The following is a 24,167-nucleotide window of genomic DNA, read 5'->3' as shown; positions in this document are numbered from 1 at the left end:
ATGTGTTGCTAATGAGAAAAATAATGCTTCATGACGATAGCATGGAATTAATGTATCTCTGGAGGAATCATGCCTGAATCAAACATACTGGAACCAGACCAAACATATCAGATAAGGGGAGGATCATCCCAGAGATGTTTCTCGTTGAAGAAACATTGTATGATAAGTATAAAGCTCGGTCAGTTCATCTGACTGATGAAAACAGTCTTAGGTGAGTGATCATTAATTCTGAATGTGGAAATGTATAAATTGTTAAAAGTGCAAATAGTCTCTTTAAAAGGGTTAATGAGGAAAGACAAGGTATTTTTTCTTGACGAAATTGGTGTTTGTCTCTCAATTGTTAAGCATTTATAGACAGTATGCTGCTCTTTAATCTGTATTTTAATCCTATTTAGATAATAACTGTGTATTTATTTTAAATTTCTCAGTATGTACAAAGGCCTTTAAGTGATTTCTCTCTTTAACAGGTTTGCTCCAGTCCACGTGCACATGAAAAAATGCAGAATCTGACTGAATTTCCACTCAATGCAACATCCCACAAAAGACTGTCTGTGATAATCAAAGTGTGTGTGGTTATCCCCTTCTTCTGCGTCTTCCTCTGCTTCATTGTCCTCATGCTTCACATCTTTGCATCTCACAGGCAGTTTCTGGACACCTCACGCTACATCCTGTTTGCCTACATGCTAGTCAATGACACCCTTCAGCTCCTGTCCTCTGTCTTGCTCTTCCTCTTTGTCATGGGCCAGGTAAAATTTGCCATTGTCTACTGTGTTCCTCTGCTGTTCATATCCACAGTCACTTTCCAGAACACACCCTTAATCCTGGCCACCATGTCACTGGAGCGTTACGTTGCCATCTTCTATCCTCTCCAGTGCCCGGCCACCTGGCGCTCAGACCGCATCTGGATCATTATACTGTCTCTGTGGCTCATCAGCTGTATCTCCCCTGTCATTGACCACTCCATCGGGAAACGTTACCCTGCTGTGGATGCCTTCTCTACCCCTGTGCTTTGTAAACCTGTCGTCATCAACTTATCTCCAATCCAGACATTAATCAAAGTTGCTGTGAGTGTGCTCTTCTTTGCAGTTGTGGCTGTCATCATCCTCTTCACATACATGAGAATCCTGCTGGAAACCAGGAAGATGAGACAAGACCGAGTGTCTGTGAGCAAAGCCATGCACACTGTGCTGCTGCACGGCTTTCAGCTGTTGCTGTGCATGTTGGCCTACACTCTCCCCATCACTGAAACTCTCATAGTGCTGCATGCCAACTGGCTACCAGAAGACATCGCCTTTTTCAATTACTTCTGTTTCATCCTCATTCCACGCTTTCTCAGCCCGCTCATCTACGGTTTTCGGGATCAGAGTCTCAGGGTCTACATTGGGAAAACTTTCCTCTGCTGCACAAACAAGGTCAAACCACGTGTCAGAGGCAAACCGCAGGACTGCTTTTTAAACTGACTGATTTAGTTTTGACACAGCTCTTAAATAAAATATACAAACGACAAAAGATGTATTTGTCATGTTTAAAATATTTTCTTTATATAGAAATACAACAAATGATTAAGTTTCATAATAATCTGAAGATTTACAAACTATAAAACATTTATAAATAAATATCTAAACCATAAGAAATAATTAAAACAATCCTGTAAGGCGTTGTCACCCTTGGGGACCCAAATATTCAAATTATGTGTGAAAATGTGTACTTTCTTTGTCATAATTTAACTATGAATTTGAATAATACTGCATTTCTGTGCAGTTTTTATATTTGCACTTTCTATGACAGGGAAACTATACAGAACAGATATCAATATACGATGTAATTATTCTTTGATTGTACATTTTTATGCATGCATGTCATACACTTAGTTATAAAATGATGCATTTATTTGTTTTGGGGGAAAATAATAATTTTTAATAAGTTGTTCCCTATAATTTCATTGTATGCTGGTTTCTTGTGTTATTTTCCAACAAATCAAATTACTAATGCCACTATTTATTTTTATATTTAAGTTAGCTTATTTTGTGATAATAATTTAGCATCTTTTTTTTTTTTTTTTTACTCAGCCCATCATTTTTGTTCTTTCTGATTTATATTAAGTGGCTGCTGTACCACTGTGTAATTTCCATTTGGGATTAATAAAGTCTTTTACTTTATCTATCTATCTGTAAATACCATGTATTTTAGTTAGCTTGAGGTTTTAGGTTACATACTACTTGGATTACTGGCATTGACTTTACTCCAATCACTATTACTGAAGTCTCACACTGAACAGTGAGTGAACTATGTAGTTTGCTTGATACCATTTTTATTTTGTAACAACAAATAAATGTTTTTATAGAGATTGTCAGCATATAGCTGGTGCATGTTCTTTTTCCTGTACCTCAACACTCTAACAATGAAATACGAATATAATGAAAATTTCTCACTTCCCACTTATAAAAGTGCAGGGGTCACACTAAGTTGTAGGTTGTAGCTCCTGTCTTCACACAGCTTGTACACGCCTAGATCCACACAGCTGAGCAGGACCATCAGTAACCACAGCAACCATGTGGAGGAAGAAGTTAAGGTCAAAATATACAGGATGAAATATTCAAGATTCAAGATTCAAGATTTTTATTTGTCAATTCTCTACATGTGCCAAACATACAGAAGAATAGAGAAAACGTTTCTCAGTATCCCGTGGTGGCAACATTAAAGTAAGACAAGTAAGACAAAAAAGTGCACAACAAATAGACTTATACTAAAAAAAAGACTATGCTATAATAATAAATAAAATAAAAAAATAAAATATATATTGTCCTGTAGTGCAAATAGTGCAGCAGCATGATATTGTGCAGTAGTAGTGCAAAAGACAGTCCGTTTCTGAAGGTCAGGGTTCAGAGTCCAGGGTGTCCAGGAGGGAGTGGGAGGGTGGGGAGAGAGTTCAGCCTCCCGACAGCCTGGTGTATGAAGCAGTTAGTGAGTCTGGTGGAGCGGGCACGGAGGCTTCGGTACCTTCTCCCTGATGGCAGGAGGCTGAACAGACTGTGTGCGGGGTGGCTGGCGTCGCACACAATCATGGTCGCTTTGCGGGTGAGATGGGTGTTATAAATGTCTTGCAGGAAGGGGAGTGGGGCACCAATGATCCTTCCAGCTGTGTTCACGATGCGCTGCAGGGTTTTCCAGTTCTGGATGGTGCAGCTCCCACCCCACACAGCGATACAGCTGGACAATATGCTCTCAATGGTGCCCCGGTAGAAAGTGCACATGATGGGAGGGGGAGCTCCCGCTTGCTTAAGTTTGTGGAGGAAGTAGAGGCGCCGCTGTGCTGTCTTCGCCAGTGATGCAGTGTTGGTGGTCCAGGATAGGTCCTCACTGATGTGCACCCCCAGGAATTTGGTGCTGCTCACTCTCTCACTCTCTCCACCATTGATGGTCAGTGGAGGGTGTTGAGTGTGGCCTCTCCGGAAGTCACCAACTATCTCTTGGTCTTGCTGACGTTTAGCAGGAGGTTGTTGTCTTTGCACCACGTGGTCAGAAGTTTGACCTCCTTCCTGTAGTGGGTCTCATCATCCTTGGTAATGAGACCCACCAGAGTTGTATCGTCCGCGAACTTCACCATGTGATTTGAGCTGCAGGTTGGTGTGCAGTCATGAGTCAGCAGGGTGAAGAGCAGGGGACTGAGCACACAGCCTTGGGGGGACCCTGTGCTGAGTGTGATGCTGCTCGAGATGTTGTTGCCGACTCGTACTGCTTGTGGCCTTTCACTAAGGAAGTCCAGCAACCAGTTGCAGAGGGAGGTGTTGAGCCCCAGCTGGTCCAGTTTACTGATTAGCTGTTGTGGGATTATGGTGTTTAATGCTGAACTGAAGTCTACGAACAGCATTCTCACATATGAGTCTTTTGTGTCCAGGTGGGTGAGGACTGGGTGGAGAGCAGAACAGATTGTATCCTCTGTGGACCGTTTGGCCCAGTATGCAAACTGGAAGGGGTCCAGGGTGGGGGTAGGATGGATTTAATATGTGACATGACTAACCGTTCAAAGCACTTCGTGATGATGGGGGTCAGTGCCACAGGGCGGTAGTCATTGAAGCTGGATGGAGCGGGTGTCTTTGGCACAGGTATGATGATGGTGGACTTCAAACATGATGGAACGGTAGCCTGCCTCAGCGAGGTATTAAATATATCTTTGAAGACATCTTTAAGCTCCTCTGCGCAGTCCTTCAGCACACGACCAGGGATGTTGTCTGGACCTGTTGACTTGCGTGTGTTGATGGCGAAGAGTGTCCTCTTCACGCTGGCAGCTGACAGGCACAGAGTCTGATCGTGGGAGGGGGGTGGAGTCTTCTGTGGGCGTGTGTTGTTTTGTGCTTCAAAACGTGCAAAGAAGCTGTTGAGGTTGTTGAGCAGAGAGATGTTGCTGTCGCAGAGCTGTGGTGCGGGTTTACAGTCCGTGATGGTCTGAATGCCCTGCCACAGGCTCCGTGTGTCTCTGCAGTCTTTAAATTGGCTGGTTATCTTGTTTGTGTATTCCTGTGTTGTTTACCTGATGCCGCGGGACAGGTTGGCTCTTGCTGTTCTCAGGCCAGTTTCATCCCCAGCTCTGTAGGCGTTGTCTCTGGCCCTCAGCAGCCGATGGACATCCCCTGTCAGCCATGGCTTCTGGTTAGCCCGAGTGATGATGGTTTTTGTGTGGGTCACATCATCGATGCACTTGCTGATATAAGAAGTAACAGTGTCTGTGTACTCCTCAATGTCTGTGAGGTTGTTGTGTGTGGCTGCCTGCTTAAACATTTCCCAGTCTGTTGTGTCAAAGCAGTCTTGGAGGGCAGAGGAGGCCCCCTCTGGCCACACCCGTACCTGCTTCTGAACCGGTTTGGTGACTTTCACTCTTGGACTGTATGCTGGTATTAGCATAACAGTGATGTGATCAGAGAGTCCGATGTGGGGCAGGGGTGAGGCCTTGTATGCCCCTTTGTGGGTAGTGTAGACCAGGTCCAAAATGTTGTCTCCTCTTGTTAGGAAATCAACATGCTGGTGAAGTTTTGGGAGGAAAGTCATGTTCATTCATTCATTGACATACCTACAGTAATATGACTAATAATGACAATAGTAGTAGTAGACATGGGACATGTGGATTGTCACTGATAATTTGATTATTGGATTATTGTAATCGATGCATCGTGTAAGCAGCATTTTAATGTTGCAGCTGGTCAAGCTGCAACTAGATTTAACTACTTCATACACTTTTCTTTGCTTTAATCGATAAAATGCATATTTTATAACCACATCATTTTTTTGTGTGTATAATCTGAATATGCAAAGTAACTACCGGTAGCATCAAATAAAATTGCTCAAGCCATGGTGCAAAGAATACACTGTGATTGTGCATGAATATGGGATTATTAGATGTAAGAAAAAAAATAAATGTGAGAAATAAAGCTTTTGCCTGGGTTTTTGTTCCTGGTTCTTACTGTTTGCTGGTCAGTGGAACGTCACTTAGAAGATTTTTCATTGTTGTACTCAAATGGAAAATGTTCTTTTTTGTATCATTCTTATGCTATACATCATTGACTTGACTGCCTGTTTGATTGTCTGGTAAACCACATCAATAATGTCTCTACATGTACTACACATTAGCTTCATTATTAACCCATTAGTCCCATCTCCCTACTGAAATGTGTTGCTAATGAGAAAAATAATGCTTCATGACGATAGCATGGAATTAATGTATCTCTGGAGGAATCAGGCCTGAATCAAATATACTGGAACCAGACCAAACACATCAGATAAGGGGAGGATCATCCCAGAGATGTTTCTCGTTGAAGAAACATTGTATGATAAGTATAAAGCTCGGTCAGTTCATCTGACTGATGAAAACATTCTTAGGTGAGTGATCATTAATTCTGAATGTGGAAATGTATACATTGTTAAAAGTGCAAATAGTCTCTTTAAAAGGGTTAATGAGGAAAGACAAGGTATTTTTTCTTGACAAAATTGGTGTTTGTCTCTCAATTGTTAAGCATTTATAGACAGTATGCTGCTCTTTAATCTTTATTTTAATCCTATTTAGATAATAACTGTGTATTTATTTTAAATTTCTCAGTATGTACAAAGGCCTTTAAGTTATTTATCTCTTTAACAGGTTTGCTCCAGTCCACGTGCACATGAAAAAATGCAGAATCTGACTGAATTTCCACTCAATGCAACATCCCACAAAAGCCTGTCTGTGATAATCAAAGTGTGTGTGGTTATCCCCTTCTTCTGCGTCTTCCTCTGCTTCATTGTCCTCATGCTTCACATCTTTGCATCTCACAGGCAGTTTCTGGACACCTCACGCTACATCCTGTTTGCCTACATGCTAGTCAATGACACCCTTCAGCTCCTGTCCTCTGTCTTGCTCTTCCTCTTTGTCATGGGCCAGGTAAAATTTGCCATTGTCTACTGTGTTCCTCTGCTGTTCATATCTACAGTCACTTTCCAGAACACATCCTTAATCCTGGCCACCATGTCACTGGAGCGATACGTTGCCATCATCTATCCTCTCCAGTGCCCAGCCACCTGGCGCTCAGACCGCATCTGAATCATTATACTGTCTCTGTGGCTCATCAGCTGTATCTCCCCTGTCATTGACTACTCCATCGAGAAATGTGACCCTGCTGTGGATGCCTCCTCTACCCCTGTGCTTTGTAAACCTTTCGTCATCAACTCATGTCCAATCCAGACATTAATCAGAGCAGCTGCGAGTGTGCTCTTCTTTGCAGTTGTGGCTGTCATCATCCTCTTCACATATGTGAGAATCCTGCTGGAAACCAGGAAGATGAGACAAGACCGAGTGTCTGTGAGCAAAGCCATGCACACTGTGCTGCTGCATGGCTTTCAGCTATTGCTGTGCATGTTGGCTTACACTCTCCCCATCACTGAAACTCTCATAGTGCTGCATGCCAACTGGCTACCAGAAGACATCGCCTTTTTCAATTACTTCTGTTTCGTCCTCATTCCACGCTTTCTCAGCCCGCTCATCTACGGTTTTCGGGATCAGAGTCTCAGGGTCTACATTGGGAAAACTTTCCTCTGCTGCACAAACAAGGTCAAACCACGTGTCAGAGGCAAACCGCAGGACTGCTTTTTAAACTGACTGATTTAGTTTTGACACAGCTCTTAAATAAAATATACAAATGACAAAAGATGTATTTGTCATGTTTAAAATATTTTCTTTATATAGAAATACAACAAATGATTAAGTTTCATTGTAATCTGAAGATTTACAAACTATAAAACATTTATAAATGCTGAAAAAAAATCAAAAACTCTAAACAAGAATTTCTCATTAACAGAATAAAACTCTTTTACCGTCTGCTGCCCTCAGAGAGCAATCATAACCCCTTTCTTTTATTTACACATTGGCACCGTTTTTAGAGACAAGTTCAACAGTTTTATAGATCTACCTCAGTTAAATATAAACCAGGCCATGACTGTACATCTAACCCAGTATCATCAATAAGGAGAGAGTTAATTCAAGGTGCTCTACAGTAAAGTTTAGATTCAGTCTCCAATTCTGGTTGCAGTGCTGATCACACAAGATTTATGATGAACTGTGTGACTGAGTTGCAGGGAGGCTGACTCAAAACGCTTCTGGCCTTCTGCCACTTACCTTTATTAGGCTCTATATGCACAAATATTTAAAAGACAAAAACTCAGAAATCAGACAATCTGTGCTTTGTATTTCAAGCCCTACTTTCAGATAAGCATTGTAATATTTGGATGTAAATCATGTATGAATTGAATGTGTATACATAAGTTATCATATTTGATTTTTGTCAGACTGTGTTACAGGTCTCATAGGTTAAATATCTCAACCATAAGAAATAATTAAAACAATCCTGTAAGGCGTTGTCACCCTTGGGGACCCAAATATTCAAATTATGTGTGAAAATGTGTACTTTCTTTATCAAAATTTAACTATGAATTTGAATAATACCATTTCTGTGCAGTTTTTATATTTGCACTTTCTATGACAGGGAAACTATACAGAACAGATATCAAAATACTACATAATTATTCTGTTATTGTACATTTTTATGCATGCATGTCATACACTTAGTTATAAAATGATGCATTTATTTGTTTTGGCGGAAAATAATAATTTTTAATAAGTTGTTCCCTATAAATTCATAGTATGCTGGTTTCTTGTGTTATTTTCCAGCAAATCAAATTACTAATGCCACTATTTATTTTTATATTTAAGTTAGCTTATTTTGTGATGATAATTATTTAGCTTTTTTTTTTTTTTTTTTTTTTTTTTACTCAGCCCATCATTTTTGTTTTTTCTGATTTATATTAAGTGGCTGCTGTACCACTGTGTAATTTCCATTTGGGATTAATAAAGTACTCTATCTATCTTTTACTTTATCTATCTATCTACTACTGTTTAAATAGCACATATATTAATATGAAATAACACTGTATAGCGATAATTTACTGCTCTCTCTCTTTCTCACTCAAATGCTGAAATATCTGAACTGTGCAGTTTTATTACTGCAGCTTGTTGTGCATAACATCAACCTGCAGGTGTCGCTACAACTCCAAACTCAACACCAATATGCACAAGTATTTGATTAAAGATTTAACATGAAATACACATAAGATTCAGCCTAATTTTAAAAAACAAAACATTTTTTTAAAGTAAATGAATGATGATACCGTGGTATAATTAATTTGCATGCAGCCAAGCACAAACTGAACGTGCAGCTGGTTTAATCACAAACTGGCGCTGGACACAAACTCAATAAACTTTTACGCAGCCTATTTTTGTGATTATTGAGCTAATAAAGCTGTCACGTGCGCGCAGTAATGTGAAAGTGCTTGTGCTTTGAATGCAGGCTGCAGGTCTGTCCCATGAACAGAAAGCTGATCTCAGACCTGAAGGAGATCCCAGAGAGGACTGTAGAGGCACGTTTGTGAATCAGGGGAGAGCCAGGAGGCGCAAACCCTGAAGATCCTCAGTGCTGTTCAGTACACTGAGAGGAAACAGTCAGTAGCTGCTGGAGTTACGCCAGCCTTATTCTCTGCCTTGGAGATGAAGTGCATTGCATGTGTTTACATAAATTGGGGTCTCCTGGCTTCAGCTGTGATCCCCGTTTCTGTAGGTGAAATGTATACGTCGCTGCTGAACGTAAAGCAGGCGATCAGTGTTGAACGGAAGCTGATCAATTACTTGAGAACTTATATTGACCACGAGGTGGAGAGACTGGAGGACATCAAACGGTGAGTGACAGGCATGCAGAGATTTTTGATAAGAGATAGCATTCCTTGTCATTTGCATGCCAGAAGTGTAAATAATCAGTCTAGTAGTGAAAAAGCGCCAGAAACAGCTCTGTACCTCTCTGTAGGGAAACAGTCTATGGAGAAATAAAGGAAAAATCCACACTAATCCACAGCTTTGTTTTAGTTGGAGAAAAACTTGAATCTCTCCTAATAGCAGAGACACAAGACCAATCGGTGACAAATCCTGGAGTAGTTTCACAGACAGTGAATAATAATGGAACAAGCTTTTAGAAATGATGATGACAGCACATGTGGAGGTTTTAACAGGATGTGGTCACATTTTCTGATTCACAGCTGGGAGTCCTGCATCCAAATCAAATAGTAAACCTCATTTGGATCTCATTTTTCTGACACAGAAATGACAAACATCATTAGCTCATATTTGACTTATACTGTCAAAACCTATTGGGATAATATTAACTAGAAGGAAAATGAAATGTTAGGTTTTACAGGCGGTACATTCGTCCAGTCAGAAACCTCCATTAAACTAGAATCAAGATGACTGAAGGGGAACAAGTCTTGAAACTTTAATATAAATTGGTGGGTCACTCCCTACCAATTTATATTTATATGAGCCCTTTTGATCATGCAAGTTAAAACAGTAATTGATCAGCTTTTATTCATCTGCCCCGATATAATGATGATGATGATGATAGCGGCTTCCTGCAGGTTAGTCACAGTCTCTGTTCTTTCCCTACAGTTTTTATGCCAAAGTGTCTGACCTGCACGCTCAAGTTTACAAAGGTCCTGCGGCTGCGATGGCGAACCCGCTGGTGGCATTCACTCTGATCAAGCGCCTGCACTCAGAGTGGCTGAACGTCGTCTACAGCAATGAAGCCATGGAGAACACACAAGGTTGGCTTCTTTACAGACACATCTGGTGGTGATAACTAAGCGCCTTCCACCCACTTCTCTGCTGTCACCACCCAACCCCCGCCCCCCGTTCACCTTTTGGCCTTTCTGCTGTCCAGCCCTCAGGTCCAGTTACGAGGAGGAAGAGGCCGGTCTGCCCAAACTGGAAGACCTCCAGGGGGCCGCTAAGGGGCTGATGAGACTACAGGATGTGTATGCTCTCCAAGTTGCGAGTCTGGCAAGAGGTCGATTCCAGAGGGTCACTAATGGCAAACCTATTGATATCTGCATACCTGCAGTGTCTGTCCCACTATCTGGTGATGACTGCTTTTTGGTTGGAAAGGTACAGCATGCATGACTTTCCTTTATATGGCAAAGAAGTGTGATGGGAGTGTTGAAAGAAGTCTGTTATCTTTCTGTAAAATAAGCTATGAGTGCTCATGTGAGGTAATGAAATGGAGAGATTTTTGGAGGATGCGGTGAAAATTTCCATCCCTGATTAACGTCTCATTCCAAAGGTCTGCAAAATAGTTTTAGTCCAAACCTGTCAGTCATTGTGTGGTGGGACAGTCAGCCTGGAAAAAGTGGAATTCTTCCCATTACGTGCCTGGGAATAATTTTAATATCAAGATGAATATAATATTATACAAATATGAAAGAAAGAAAAATAAAGATTTCCCCACAATAAGTTCCACTGTTTATGTACAGTGGTGATGTGTAAGGGCAGGGCACTGTGTGGGAGAGACATCCTCCTGTATGGAAAAGACATTATCTCATGCAGCAGAAGTCTAGAAGTGTTTGGAGCAAAAGAGCAGAGCTTGCCTTCACTTGTTCAGAGGCTGAGATTATCTGAGGCATTCTGTAAACAGAGATGCTTAGTTTAAGGGTGCTGTCAGCCTACACATGCTTTTATATGGCTGTTAAACTGTCCTTCAAAACAAACAGAACGTTGTAGCTGGTCAGTTGCTTTAGGAGAAAGTTAAAAAGATGTTTGAATTGTTGGAGGGAACCATCCTCTTACCGCTGATGCTTCATTTAGGCAATAAAAAGCTCTGCAGACTATTTTGTCTTTTTTCCTATTAAACTATTTTTAAAAATTCATTGGCTCTTTAGCCCATTGCCGTAGCTCACAAATTATGGGGTGTAATGTTGTGAACTGGTTGTAAACTCATGGCAGGGAAGATAAGTCGAAGTCAGTGTGTCTGATTAGTTGAGTTGAGCTTGTGTGTGTTTGTGTGCTGTCTGGAGGGATTGTGGCTGTAATCTGTGATGGGAGGAGCCCAATGCCACCTTGTCTCTACAGTATGTGGGTGCTGTCAGTCCTTTTCTCAACACCTACTTAATCAAGTCCTGCATGTCAGTTCCAAGCTGGGTTTGAGACCACGTTTGCAAGTCTGAGACAGAACAGTGTTCATAACTTTTTAAATGTATAAATAATGCTTAAGGTGTTTCTTAAGGATCAACAGACATGTAGCTCCGTTCACTGAGATGGCTTGATATCAAATCTCAACATTGTGATGTACTGAAAGCTGACATCAAATGTTTGGTCAGATTTATAATCATGTTGACTTCTATGATCAGAAAGTTCTTGTACAGCTGCTTGTGTTTAAACATTTATTTACGGAGTTTAACTCATTTTGTTGAATAGAAACTGGGTTTTGGAAAAAAAAAAATTCCCCTTTATCATTTCCGAATGATACTGGGCCATCTGGACAGTCTATGTTTCATCAACTTTAGGAAAAGGTCAAATATGAATGGAAATAGTACTTTAGGGTGTTTTCAAACCGCTTGTGCGTTTTCTCCGGTCTGAGTCAGTGGATGAGTTGTTAAACTTGGTTCATTTTATTCCAAGCAAACCAAAATGCATCAGTAAAAGCAAGATGAGAACGTTCTTTCCTCTCATTGGTCAAATGTGTGTGGTGAAGGAGTGAGAACGTAAACACAGAGAAATTCCTGCAGAAGCTCTTATGAGCCCAAATCGTACTTTGTTGTTAGTCCAGGTGTAATCTCTAAATTTGAAAATGCATGAAGGTGGACTAGACTGAGAAACAAAGCCAGATGTCAAAACCCCTAAATGGATGAGACTAAAGCAGCCATGATAGTCAATTAATTGATTAGCTCTTCAAAAGAAAATTCATCTGCAACTATTTAGATAATAGATAGATAGTTTGAAGACGTCACTTTAGGCTCTGGAGAAACTGTGAGCGTCCATCAAGACTGACATTGTTATAGACTAAACTATTATTCAAGAAAATAATTTGGCAGATTAATAAATAAATAAAGTAACTGTTGCAGCCTCTAGATAAGACCAAGAAAAGTCAAAACGGGCAGAAGATCAAGGTGATACTCAACCATTATGGCAATCCGGCGCACATTTAGTCCTCTAGTAACAGAACACACCAGAGCATGCCAACACTTAGCTGCCATCTGAATGAGTGGGATGGCTATCAGGGACAAATACCATTTAAACTGCCAAATATCAGTAATTAAAAGTAACCCAGGTGTCACTTTTCATAGGTGGCCTATGAGCAGGAAGACTATTACCACTCAGTGCAGTGGATGGAGGAGTCGGTGCGTCTCTTCAGGGGAACAAGAGGAGAGTGGAGCCCTGAGAATGAGGGGACTTTAGAGGACGCTCTGGATCACCTGGCTTTCTCTCACTTTAAAGTCAGTGAAAGACCTCGAGAAAAACAAGCACTTGTAAAATGTTTGATGAATAGCACTGCTCTAAATTCCTCTCATTGTTTCAGACAGGAAACGTCTCCTATGCTCTTAGTCTGTCTCAGGAGTTACTGCATCACGGTAATTTTTTTTTTTGTCTCTGTCATATATATACAACTCTCTTCACTGCTGGTACCTCATAAAGAAACATGTCCTGTAATGTTTTATTATTCTACTTATGTGTTTCTTCTCAGATCCAATGAATGGAAGAGTTTTGCAGAATGTTGAGAAATACGAGAAGCTGCTGGTTACGATTCCACCCAAATCAATCAGGAGTGATGGGTTGAGGAGACCCACTTCCAATTATTTAAGGACCAGGGACACTTATGAGAGACTCTGCCAGACCCAAGGCTCTCAGGTATTTTCCACCATTAATCATTCTGTGCACGCACTGTGTATCAAGAAAATATCCGGGCAGGTTAATACGACCACTAGAGTAATCTTAATTGTATAATACTAACCACATGTGAACAAGAATGCTGCTTTTTCAATGCAAGTTTATTCCACCAGGCACATATAAACATTTTCAATTGTTTTTCAGTTTGGAAAAAATTGTTATTTACAGTTTAGCCAACGGTAAGTTAAATGTAGAAAGAGGATGTTACATAAGCAGTTTCAGAGCAGAGCAGGAGTATATTCTTTCATTTAAATCATATTCAGTTAGTTCTCTTGTTTCAACCTGTATCCAAGAATTTTCCCAGAAACAAGTTTGTGATTGAACTTTTCTCTGCCTTGTCAAGACTTGTAAAACAATTTCAAAGTTGCATTTTCCTTTAAAGGGGACTTATCATGCTTCTTGGGTTTTTCTGTCATTTATATTCTGTCTATGTTAAACTTAGTTAATGTTCTAAAACTTGAGGTGAATGTATGTTAAAATGCCACCTTCAAGTCAAAAGCCTAGGCTTCAACCTGATCTCAATGCTGATCCATTAAACTGACATCAGATTGTTTACACATGCCCATAAATGGCCGTCTGTTTGGCAGTCCTTGCTGCTAAGATTGTCCTATGGCCTATTTGTCCACTCGCATATTTCAGATCAGATTCAGGCTTGAACATCTACAGATGTATTTGAGAAGTTTATAGTTTCTCCTGTAAAGTAAAAGGAAAAAGAAGCAAAATCAGACTACTTCCGTTTGCTTATGTAGCCTCTGGAACTAGCGGAAATCTGCTGAGAGGCAGCTTCTGGGATCTGGCCAATCAGAACAGAGTAGGCTCATTGGGAGGGGAGCCTTAAAGAGAGAGGAGCTAAAATGGCCTGTTTCAGACAGAGGCTGAACTGAGGGGCTGCATAAAGGGCCATTATAAGACAAATAAGGAGTTTTTTGAACTGTAAATAATGCAAATATATTCCAGTAAAGCCCCACAATAAAAAGACCTGGAAATATGCATGATACGTCCCCTTTAAGCTTACGTGGTGAGAGAAAAATTGTTTGTTGATGAAAAAGAAAAACAATTCTTGATTTGACCTTGTTAATTGACTTCAGAATCATGTTTCTTTCTAACAGCCAATGCATTTTAAAAACCCCAGACTATTCTGCGACTATTTCAACAATGGCAGTCCTGGGCTGCTACTGCAGCCAGTAAGACGTGAAGTACTGAGCCTGCAGCCTTATGTGGTTCTGTATCACGATTTCATCACTGACAAAGAGGCTGAAGATGTCAAGAGAGTCGCTCAGCCAGGAGTAAGTGCCAGCAGTGTGCATGTTTCTCATCACTTGTGGATAAACCACAAAACATTTGTCTCCAATATATCAGCTTTTGAGGAATTAAGACATAGAGCCACATCTTTACAATTAACACCAAGCATTTTTTTAGTTTATCCAATTAGATCATCCAATGGCTGTGCTATTTTTTTCCACATGGGACTAACAAAAACAGGAAGAGTTTAAGAGAGTCTGTTAAAGTTTATTGAAATCAACAAATACATGAACTGTAATGTTTTGCCGTTGCCATGTGAAAATCTGGTACCTCAAAGAAGTTACACAGTGTTTTTGTGATTCTAAAATTTAAGACTTAAGTCAATTATTTTGTTATCGACTGATAGGAGGGATATATTAGAAATATATTGTCTCTATGGCTTTTTAAGCAGAAACTAGCCTATGTTGGTGTTGCCACTGCTCTATTACTGTTATACGTTTTCCTACACATTTCTATTTCTCTTTCAGCCTCCTGGACATCTTCCAAGTTGTTAGTTTTCCATTAGAGATAGAGATCATATTAGCAGCCTGTGACCATGACTTTAAAATTGTCTTTTCACTTGTAATGCAATCTTTAATAGGCATATTTGCAATTGCCTTTATAAACTAGTTCATCCTAGACGGCCTTCAAGATGGCTTACAGTTTGAATGCAAATGCTGGCAAGAACTGTGCATTCATAGGAAAACAGCAACTTATTTTGTCTGACCAATACTCACATTTTCATCAGTGTCACTGTTTCTAAAGTTTTCTTGCTCTTGGACAATGAGCAGTGTAGAGCTTTTTCTTTCACTGCAGAAAAACAAGTTCGCTTAATGAGATTTTGTTGTCAGTGTCCAGTACGGCATTTAAATGTTTGAGAAGTTGTGAACAATGTTTTCCTCTGGGTCATTTAGTCTCTCTTGTTGCAACAAGCACACTGAAAAGGAAACTGATCTTGAAGTCAGGAGGCAACATTTAACTACAAGTGCATGACTCAAGATTGAATTTATGTTTATTTCATTAAGAGGAAGAGTGTTCATGATAAAAACATTTCCTGTAAATATGCATTATTACTTAGTTATCCAGTCTTGCTGTGGGGCTCTCTGGCTGCTGGAGTCTAAGCCAACCGTGTACCTTTTCCTGCTGGAAAGATCCTGGAAAGACCCTGTGGAGGAAGAGTTGGTCCGTTTCCCAGCCTTTAGTAAGGCTTTAAGGAATGAGGGATATATCACTCTGAAAACTTGGCTGAGTGCCTCAAAGTGTCTACATGATCCTGCTGAGCTCTACAGGCACACTCTCATATTGCATCAGTATCTATCCAACAGTAACTATCAATATTCTGCTCATCTAAATGAAAGCTACAGAGCATTGTCCTCAGAGCTTCTTACAGTACGCTGACTCAGTTCCTTTAGGAAATATTTGGTGGGCTAGCTCAATTGGTGCCCTATAGTTTCTGTGAGGTTTTGGCATTATTCAATGAGTTTTCCATCCTTTGCTCAGATGGAAACCCTTGTGCTTATTTCATCATTATGTCAGCTTGTGGGTTGATTGAAAACAGGCCCAGAGTACGGTATTAGTTTGGAGCAGTGAGCAGCATTCGTTAACCATGACCACGGTTTACACTTTGTTCTCTCTGGATCGCAGTTCCTTATTTGGACCGCCTGGGATCCAGCAAAAACACAGATCCGTTGTTTTGAGCAGAGAATAGGTTTTCTTGGTGATGAATTGATGGGTGAAATGATAAGTTCACTTAGTTTTATAGTATTTTCCTTCTTTTGAAATGGTTTGTGCCTGTGATGACATCATTTTGTGTAGTTTGATCTGCAAAATCCATCAGAAATATCACTTTACCAGATTTCTGCTTTAGAGCATTGTACCAGTTTTTGTACCCACTGCAAACTGAAAAACACGTTTAAATCAAATGAACAGAACGCAGTGTGACGAATCTGCAGTTTAAATAAATCACAGAGGCTCAGTTTTAAGGGCGGTCCGAAACATCTGGACTTCCCCAGACTGCTTTCCAAACTCAGACTTCGAGGTAAACTTTGACATGCCTGTGTGTTGGTGAAGTCAGTGAAGGCACTTATGCACATTTTTGCATCCTTATTGATTTTCAGTCAAGAATTAACATTCATTCACACACTCGTACCTCCTCTCCCCAAGACTGGGCACACAAGATGAAAAATGAATGCAATTCCATCATTGTGGCAGCTTTTGAAACTGTGTTTTTGCCAATTTTTGAATCTGCATTCTTGATTTTGCTCTTATCTGGTCTCGGTTTTGCATTTTTGAAATGCCACTGGGTCAAGTGTTCATGCTGTTAATCACATTTTGTCAGGGCTTGCAGCTGGACATCAAAGCTTGGCTGCTCTAACAATCACAATCACGAAATGTTTTGTTTTCTGTCTTTGCTCACAAGTTGAAAAGATCTGTTGTGGCAGCTGGAGAGAAACAAGCAACAGCAGAATATCGCATCAGCAAGAGGTACTAAAGTTTATGACATGTTGTTTATTATCAGTCATTTAAATTGTACATCTTTCTGCAGTCAATTAAAATACATTTGTTGGAGCAGTAGAACAATTTATGGCATGTATCAGCTGTAATTTGTAAATAATAAACCACAAATAATTGCCAGTTTCTGTCCATAAAATAGAGAATGCTTATACTCAATCCAAATCAAAAGAGGAAAGTTAAATGCCTAAATGATTACCAGGATTTTGATAGATATGATTAACAATATGTCTTACTTCTAGTGCATGGCTGAACGTCTCAGCTCACTCCATTGTTGAGAAGCTGGACCAGAGGATCTCCATGCTCACAGGTCTGAATGTGAAGCATCCATATGGCGAGTACCTCCAAGTGGTGAATTATGGGATTGGTGGCCATTATGAACCTCACTTTGACCACGCTACCGTAAGTTACAGACTTGTTTATAGGTTCTAATACTTGATTAATGTATATTTTACATTTTTTATCCGTATACCAACTTTTTAATGTCTGTTTACATTTTCATGCAACCAGTCACCTTCGAGTCCTGTGTACAAGCTGAAAACCGGGAACCGAGTGGCAACCTTCATGATATATGTGAGTGAAGTATTCATCTAACCCTCTTATGACTCTCTATGGTCCAGATAGCTGCCAGAGCTTCTTGGGCAGATTCCTGTTGGCTGTCCCAAGTCTAAATTAAAAAAGAGGTCAAGCTTTTGCCACGAGTACTGCAAGACTTTGGAACAACCTGCCGTAAGAGCTCAGACAAGATCTGACCTTACCTCAGAAATACGCTTTTAAAATTTTAAATTATACTTTTATAGATATTCTGTCATGCAATAAACTTAAATCAGATGTCTCCAACCTCCATTATACAATTTACTTAAGTATTCCTGCCCTATTTCTTTGCTTTGTAACTGTGTTTTAAAAACATTTTATTGTTATCAAAATTAATCCACAGCGAAAGTTTGAATGAAAGTGGTTATAAAGGTTTTCGTGAGACTCTGAAAACAGTGTGGCAGACAGAAAGTGGCTTTTCATAACATGAGCGCATAAACACAAGACACAATTCTGAAGGAATGTCCTTTTCCACAGCTCAGCTCTGTCGAGGCAGGTGGGTCCACAGCCTTTATCTACGCCAACTTCAGTGTTCCTGTCGTGGAGGTAAACACACTGCGAATGTCTCAGATGAGCTAAAAGTAGCCTCTTTTTATCTGTATGTCATTTTTGCCTGAAACTAGAGCATTTTCAACTCACTCTGCACCTCACCCGCATTCTCTGGCGCAGCTGTCAAAATGCTAAAAGGTCAGATCATAGCAACAACAGCCATGAGATTTCTTACCACAATACTGCTATTGTATGGTTGAGCCTCTGTGGAGGTTGAGGCTGTTTTTGGATTGATGAATGAGCTGCTGTGGAAGATTTACAGTACCAGGCCATCCCTGTGGTTTAACCTTTCTCATTTCATTTTACTGAGATCTCATTTCCTGTCTGGGCAGCAAGAAAATAACTGAACCTCATAAACTGATAGGATGACCAATAAAATAATATAACTGCAAGAGTGCTTGTTCTTGGCTCCTATTTCCTAATATTTGTCACATATGTTTAGTTAGAACACAGCTTTAATTGAGAAGTTTAGACCAAAAAACATTTCTAACTTTTTTTTTTATCACAGAAAGCTGCCATCTTCTGGTGGAATCTCCATAGAAATGGTGAAGGGGATGTAGACACCCTGCATGCTGGCTGCCCTGTGCTTATTGGGGACAAATGGGGTAAGAGTCAGTATATTCAGTGTATGATGTAATTATGCTGCCAACAGAGCCAAAAAGTGATGTGAATATGGAAATATAGCAAATTACAGGAATTAGTCAGACTCCTTGCTGTCTGTTTTAAAACGTTAATCTTCTTGCATCATTATCATGGTCTGTCTCTCATAACAGTTATCCAGTGTTCAGCATTCATATTGTACAGGAGCCCATCTATGAGAGCTAGGGCACATCTGTGCTGCATTATGCATTTAGAGATGTTACAGAGTGCAGTTCAGACACCAGGCACTGATCTTGGGAGCTAAATGTCTGCTGCCTGTTGGCAGCTGAAATGTGTGTTAGTTAAACTAACAGAAGGATATTAATCACAAATAAGCTGCAGAAGCATTTCCTGTTTCATTAAACTGATTGTTATCAGAAATTAGATATTAAGGCTATAACATAAAAAATGTAGTTCTCAAGCTGAATTATTCAAAGGCTTAAAAGAAGCTCTTAACAAGAATAATTTTAATTTGTACTGTTGTTTTTAGGCATCCTACCAGCATGGCTCTAGGGCTGGCAATGTCGGTCTGTCGGTCAATCGGTCCACCACTTTGATCCAGACTGAAATATCTCAAGCAGCTATCAGATGAATTTCCATGAAATTTTGTACAGACATTCCATGTGTTCAGAATATGTATCCTATTGACCTGGGTGACCATCTGACATTCCCTTCAGTGCTAACGTGAGGTTGACGTAGTTGTTTTTAGTGAAATATCTCGACCATTATTGGATGGATTTCCATGGCATTTGGTGCAGATTTTGATGGTGCCCCAACAGTGAATCTTAATGACTTTGGTGATCCCCTGACTTTTCCTCTAGCGCCACCAACAGGTCAAATATTTCACTTATCTAATGAAGTATCTCAGCACACAGACTTTCATAGTTCTCAGTATCCAGTGAGTGGGGATCCCTTGACTTTTCCTCTAGAACCACCATGAGGTTGACGTTTTATGGTTAGGAGTGAAAAGTCTCAACAACTGTTGGATGGATTGCCATGAAATTTGGCACATTATGTCCCCATCAGATTGAATTGTAATAACTTGATAATCTGACTTTTCTAACACCATCATGAGGTCAAAATTTCAATTTGTTCAATAAAGTTCTGACCAATCACTTGCAAAACTGACATTCTCATCAACCTCAATTTAACTATGTGTTTTGAGCTAATTATCAAATCAAAGCATGCTAACATGCTAAACTAAGATGGTGAAAATGGTAAACATTATACCATCAATCATTTCTGTTATTAGCATTTAGCTCAAAACACCTCTGTTCCTATGCACAGCCTCACAGAGTTGCTAGTGTGTCTGTAGACTCTTAATCTTGTTATGGAGCATATTTGAACTGTTTCCAAATGTCTGTATGTTTCAGTGGCAAACAAATGGATCCATGAGTACGGCCAAGAGTTCCAACATCGTTGCAGCCTGAATCCTGAAGAGTGAGAGGGGTGGAGCGTTAGCTGGGCCCCTTGGAGTACAAGAGCCAGCCTCTACAATTGCAAGGCACACTTGCAGGCGGAGAGAAGGAGGCAGCCAGAAAGTGAGCACACAGGCAGGGGAGGTGAGAGCTGTTGAGGGGCAGCCTGCATCTGTGATTGGAGACCCGGGCCCCAGGGAGCCTGGAGCATGGAGCATACAGCTGACACTGCTGCAGTGGACATGGATAGTGCAAGGCTGAGCTGCGTTTTGGAAGGTGGGGTGGAGGAGGAGTGGGGCAGTTGGCAATCAGCCCCAAGAGGCCAAATGCTCTCTTGCTCTTACTGGCCAGTTCCTGTGGATGGAGAGAGGCCTCTGCCTTTGCACACTGTGCTGGTTTCAGTTAACTGTGCAGGGCTGTTTGCCTCCTGCCCACAGTTTGCTTACAAACTGGCATCTTATGCAGCAGTTTTTCTACACAGGCCCTCTCAGGGTCTGTCAATATAAATGTTCAACACAGCTGAACTTTGTTCAGACTCTCAGAACTTTATTTAAAATGTTTGGATGCCAAAGTTTACAGAGATACCTAATGTGCCTGGCTGAGCCACAGTGAAATGTATATAAAATGATGCACAAGGCGACTGGAAAATAAAAATAAATGCTGCTTTTGGATTTGAATACTGATCAACATATGTGTGATAATCCTTCGATGAAGTGCTGAAATAAGCAAAGAACATGTGACGTTGTTGTACAGAGTGGAAAAATTATTTTGTGACTTTAAGAGTAATATCTGTGTTCAAGGGGTTAAAGAAACAATGTTCAATGTACTATTTACATGTTTTCCTGTTTGGTTGGTACACTGCAGATTATCTAAAGAGATTTTAGTGCAAGTTCTTCTGTAATTGTTCATCTCAGACCTCAGGAGTGCAGTTCATACTGGTGCTATGAGTCAAAGGAACGAGTCATTGTGAGTGTGGCTGTTTATACCCGGCTGACTGAACAATGTGGTCATCACTGTGGGAGACTGTTTCAATTTGGTTTGATGTAACTGACTGACGTAATGGAATAGATGAACTAGATCTGTCAGACGCTTATTGAGCTTCAGAGGCTAGCCCTCATTAATCATGCTCTGCACGCTAACTGATCTGGAACCCGTCTGCTTCATCTGATTCATGTCTGAACTCACACAACAAACTCTGTCTGCATACCACTCAGATATCTCAGATATCAGTGTCTAAGTAGGTCATAACCCATCTAAAAACCAAGTGAGGTGGGGCATGCACAGTATTAAAATTCACTTTTCTTTTTTTTGGGAATCCCTGCTGCTTGAGCAGCAGGAATTGGTGAGAATGAAAAATAAGGGACAGAGGGATAACACCTCACCTTGCCAAGAGTGATACTGTATACTATAAGTTTTTCTTTCCAGCTCACCAGAGTGTACACAAACACTCTCCATGCACTCTTACTCACAGAAAATATAAGAACAGGCCATATACTGGATACATGCTGCACATTCCTGGGTACACAGCAGGACTTGATTATTTTCCCTCGGAGTTGATGGATAGAACGGCTCTGCTTTGGCTGAAGCTCTTTCTACTAAGTTTCACTACAATATGAGGTTCATGTTATTAAAAACAGTGTTAAGTGTCTAATCAATTTAGATTAAAAGATTGGATACAATATTGTTTAATAAAAGGTTAATAACTACTGTGGTCATATTGATAGAAACACAAATTGTAGTTATGTATGTGTATAGTTATGTTTTATTTCCAATGCAAATCATCTGCAAATGTGTGTTTTCAGTTTGACTTGTGCAGTCTAATAAAAAACAAAATAAACTTCCTGGAAGGAACAGAGCTTTAAATAAATCTTTGCACTCTTCCTATACACCCTCAGTGGCCCTCTCTGTTACCATGATCACCACAACAAACATGGCTGCAGAGGGCTTTGTTGCTATGCAGGAGAGAGATTTCACCACCAACATGTTTGACGACTACCTAAAGCATATATGAGTGTACCTTAGGTCCACCTCAGCACATTGTCAAGTACATATAATATTTCTGCACACTGAAAGACAGACTTTTCAACATTTTGGGAACCTTCCCAACATATTTACAGCTAGCTGATGACTTATAGAGTCAGTAAATGTACAGAACTGACACTGAAACCTAACAAACTGCACAGCAACAGTTAAAGAGTAAAACAGAAATACAACACACAGGCTTAAGAATGAGCAAATTACTACATAGTCCTATGGCACAGACTCTCCCAGTGACACATGACACTGAGGAATTTCATGAATTAATTTATTTTCATTTTCATTGAGTTACTGCCAGAAATTGTGGTTAAAGGAAAAATACATAACTTACAATAATCATACTAAATTTCTGAGATCATTTCAATTCATCAAACATTTCATTTCATGTTTTTTTTTTGTTACTGAATATCAGTTTTTGAATCGAAAGAGAAGAAGTATGCTGGCATCTAATGCAATAAAAAAAAGTATGATCTGCTGTGAAGGGTTCAGTCTTTGCTCTCAAAAAGCTTTACAAAATGCTCCTCCACAGGGACACCCAGAGCTCTTTGCTTTGTCTCAGAGGTCAGCAAGTAGTTCCTTACAGGCCTGCCGGATGCATAGTCGTTTCATTTAAGTATGAATGTCACGTAAATAAACTACAAACATATATTGAATACATGTAGTTGCATACAGATCAGTTAAACAAATGCATGGCAGCACTTTCAGAGAGTAAATAAACTACTAACCTTGGAAATCTTTGCTTTTATATACTGTAAGTTCTTGATAGAATCTTTTCTGGAGTCAATATCTTCCTACAAACATGTTTCTTTTATGTTCTTGTATAGACAATAGGACAATATGTATAAAATACACCCTGCATCTTAAAAAATATTTCAAAGAATAAACATAAAAATATCAGAGATAAAGAGAAGAGGTTCATCAATGACTGTTGCTGATAGAGGAGGAAACAGAGAGGGCGTATACAACAGTAACTCAATTTTCTTTGTGACCTCATCAAGGGCAGTTCGGTTCATATTAGAGGCAGAAAGCACTGAGGAGAGCTGAGAATGCATCTTCTCTAGTCTCTCTTTCGGTTTCAGCTTTCAGTTCATGATCTTCAAATCTGCATTATGCTGCACCTTCTGGACATTCATTCTGTTCCAGTACCACGTTGTCCCTTTTCTGATCAGCCAGCTCCTTTGCTTTGACCTTTTTCATTGGGATCCTGTCAAAAACACACAAATTAACTTATAACATACCATACTGTACAGTATGGTATGTGTCAGTTTCTAAGACAAATGCTATGCAAGGCACAGTTAGAAACAAATATAAATGCACAAGCTACAACAATAAATTATTAAATATCTACACAACATGACAACATAACCTTTTTCTGAATGGAGTATTTAATCTTTTCCTTGACTTCAGTTTCCTCCTCGACATTTGAGAGAACATCATTGAAACACTTGTCATCCTGCAAATAACCTGGCAGGTTCTTTTCCTTTTGTTTCACCTCTATGCCTTCAAATTGTTTCTAAGAAAAAGCAATAAAAACTTGCCATGTGAAACAAAACATAACTGCAACTAGTGCAACAGAAATTGTAGCGTCAACAATTTAGATTATTTGCTTAAGTCATTTATTAAGGAAAAATGCCAAACAGTCCCGAGTTTCTCATTTATGAGGTCCTCCTTTCCTAGGTTTCATATAATTTTGAATTGAACATCTCTGGGTTTTGTCTCATGGGTCAGCAAGCATAAATAAATAAATGTAGAAATACAGAAATAGTCTAAATAAAATATTATTTATGGAAATGTAGAAAATAAATCAACAATTATATATTAATTATGTCCTTTTTCATTACCATATGTGTTTATTT

General features: G+C 39.8%; 2 protein-coding genes and 1 pseudogene across 4 annotated transcripts; all 3 read left to right on the top strand.

Moving 5' to 3' along the window:
- The first annotated feature begins 348 nt into the window (after positions 1 to 348).
- LOC121898225 (odorant receptor 131-2-like) lies at positions 349 to 1,987 on the top strand. The gene has a single exon (XM_042413153.1). The coding sequence runs from the start codon at positions 498 to 500 to the stop codon at positions 1,458 to 1,460; it is 963 nt and encodes a 320-aa protein (XP_042269087.1). The 5' UTR covers positions 349 to 497; the 3' UTR covers positions 1,461 to 1,987.
- A 3,947-nt stretch (positions 1,988 to 5,934) lies between these two features.
- Positions 5,935 to 7,140, top strand: LOC121898226 (annotated as a pseudogene).
- Positions 7,141 to 8,672: 1,532 nt separating this feature from the next.
- Positions 8,673 to 20,951, top strand: p4ha3 (prolyl 4-hydroxylase, alpha polypeptide III). Of its 3 annotated transcripts, XM_042415313.1 has the most exons (14): positions 8,673 to 9,018; positions 9,135 to 9,252; positions 10,013 to 10,167; positions 10,284 to 10,507; positions 12,682 to 12,831; positions 12,915 to 12,966; positions 13,080 to 13,243; positions 14,392 to 14,568; positions 16,983 to 17,047; positions 17,317 to 17,476; positions 17,585 to 17,647; positions 18,146 to 18,214; positions 18,726 to 18,822; positions 20,230 to 20,951. In XM_042415313.1, the coding sequence occupies exons 2-14, from the start codon at positions 9,140 to 9,142 to the stop codon at positions 20,298 to 20,300; spliced, it is 1,560 nt and encodes a 519-aa protein (XP_042271247.1). In that variant the 5' UTR covers positions 8,673 to 9,018; positions 9,135 to 9,139; the 3' UTR covers positions 20,301 to 20,951. The 3 variants fall into 3 exon arrangements, with proteins under 3 accessions (XP_042271247.1, XP_042271245.1, XP_042271248.1); XM_042415311.1 differs by having other exon boundaries at positions 8,673 to 9,252; XM_042415314.1 differs by lacking the exon at positions 9,135 to 9,252 and having other exon boundaries at positions 8,675 to 9,018.
- Positions 20,952 to 24,167: the final 3,216 nt, after the last annotated feature.

The sequence above is a fragment of the Thunnus maccoyii genome, chromosome 6 (genome assembly GCF_910596095.1).
Source record: "Thunnus maccoyii chromosome 6, fThuMac1.1, whole genome shotgun sequence".
In the NCBI taxonomy this organism is placed as follows: domain Eukaryota; kingdom Metazoa; phylum Chordata; class Actinopteri; order Scombriformes; family Scombridae; genus Thunnus; species Thunnus maccoyii.
This window is presented reverse-complemented; position numbering and strand designations above follow the sequence as displayed.

What these genes read in the sequence shown, in the direction of transcription:
- p4ha3 (XM_042415311.1), top strand. Translation starts at nt 9,065, where the DNA reads ATGAAGTGCATTGCATGTGTTTACATAAATTGGGGTCTCCTGGCTTCA. An exon ending in GAATATCGCATCAGCAAGAG is followed by an intron (nt 17,048 to 17,316) that starts GTACTAAAGTTT and finishes TCTTACTTCTAG; the next exon opens with TGCATGGCTGAACGTCTCAG. An exon ending in GCTTATTGGGGACAAATGGG is followed by an intron (nt 18,823 to 20,229) that starts GTAAGAGTCAGT and finishes TGTATGTTTCAG; the next exon opens with TGGCAAACAAATGGATCCAT.
- LOC121898225 (XM_042413153.1), top strand. Translation starts at nt 498, where the DNA reads ATGCAGAATCTGACTGAATTTCCACTCAATGCAACATCCCACAAAAGA.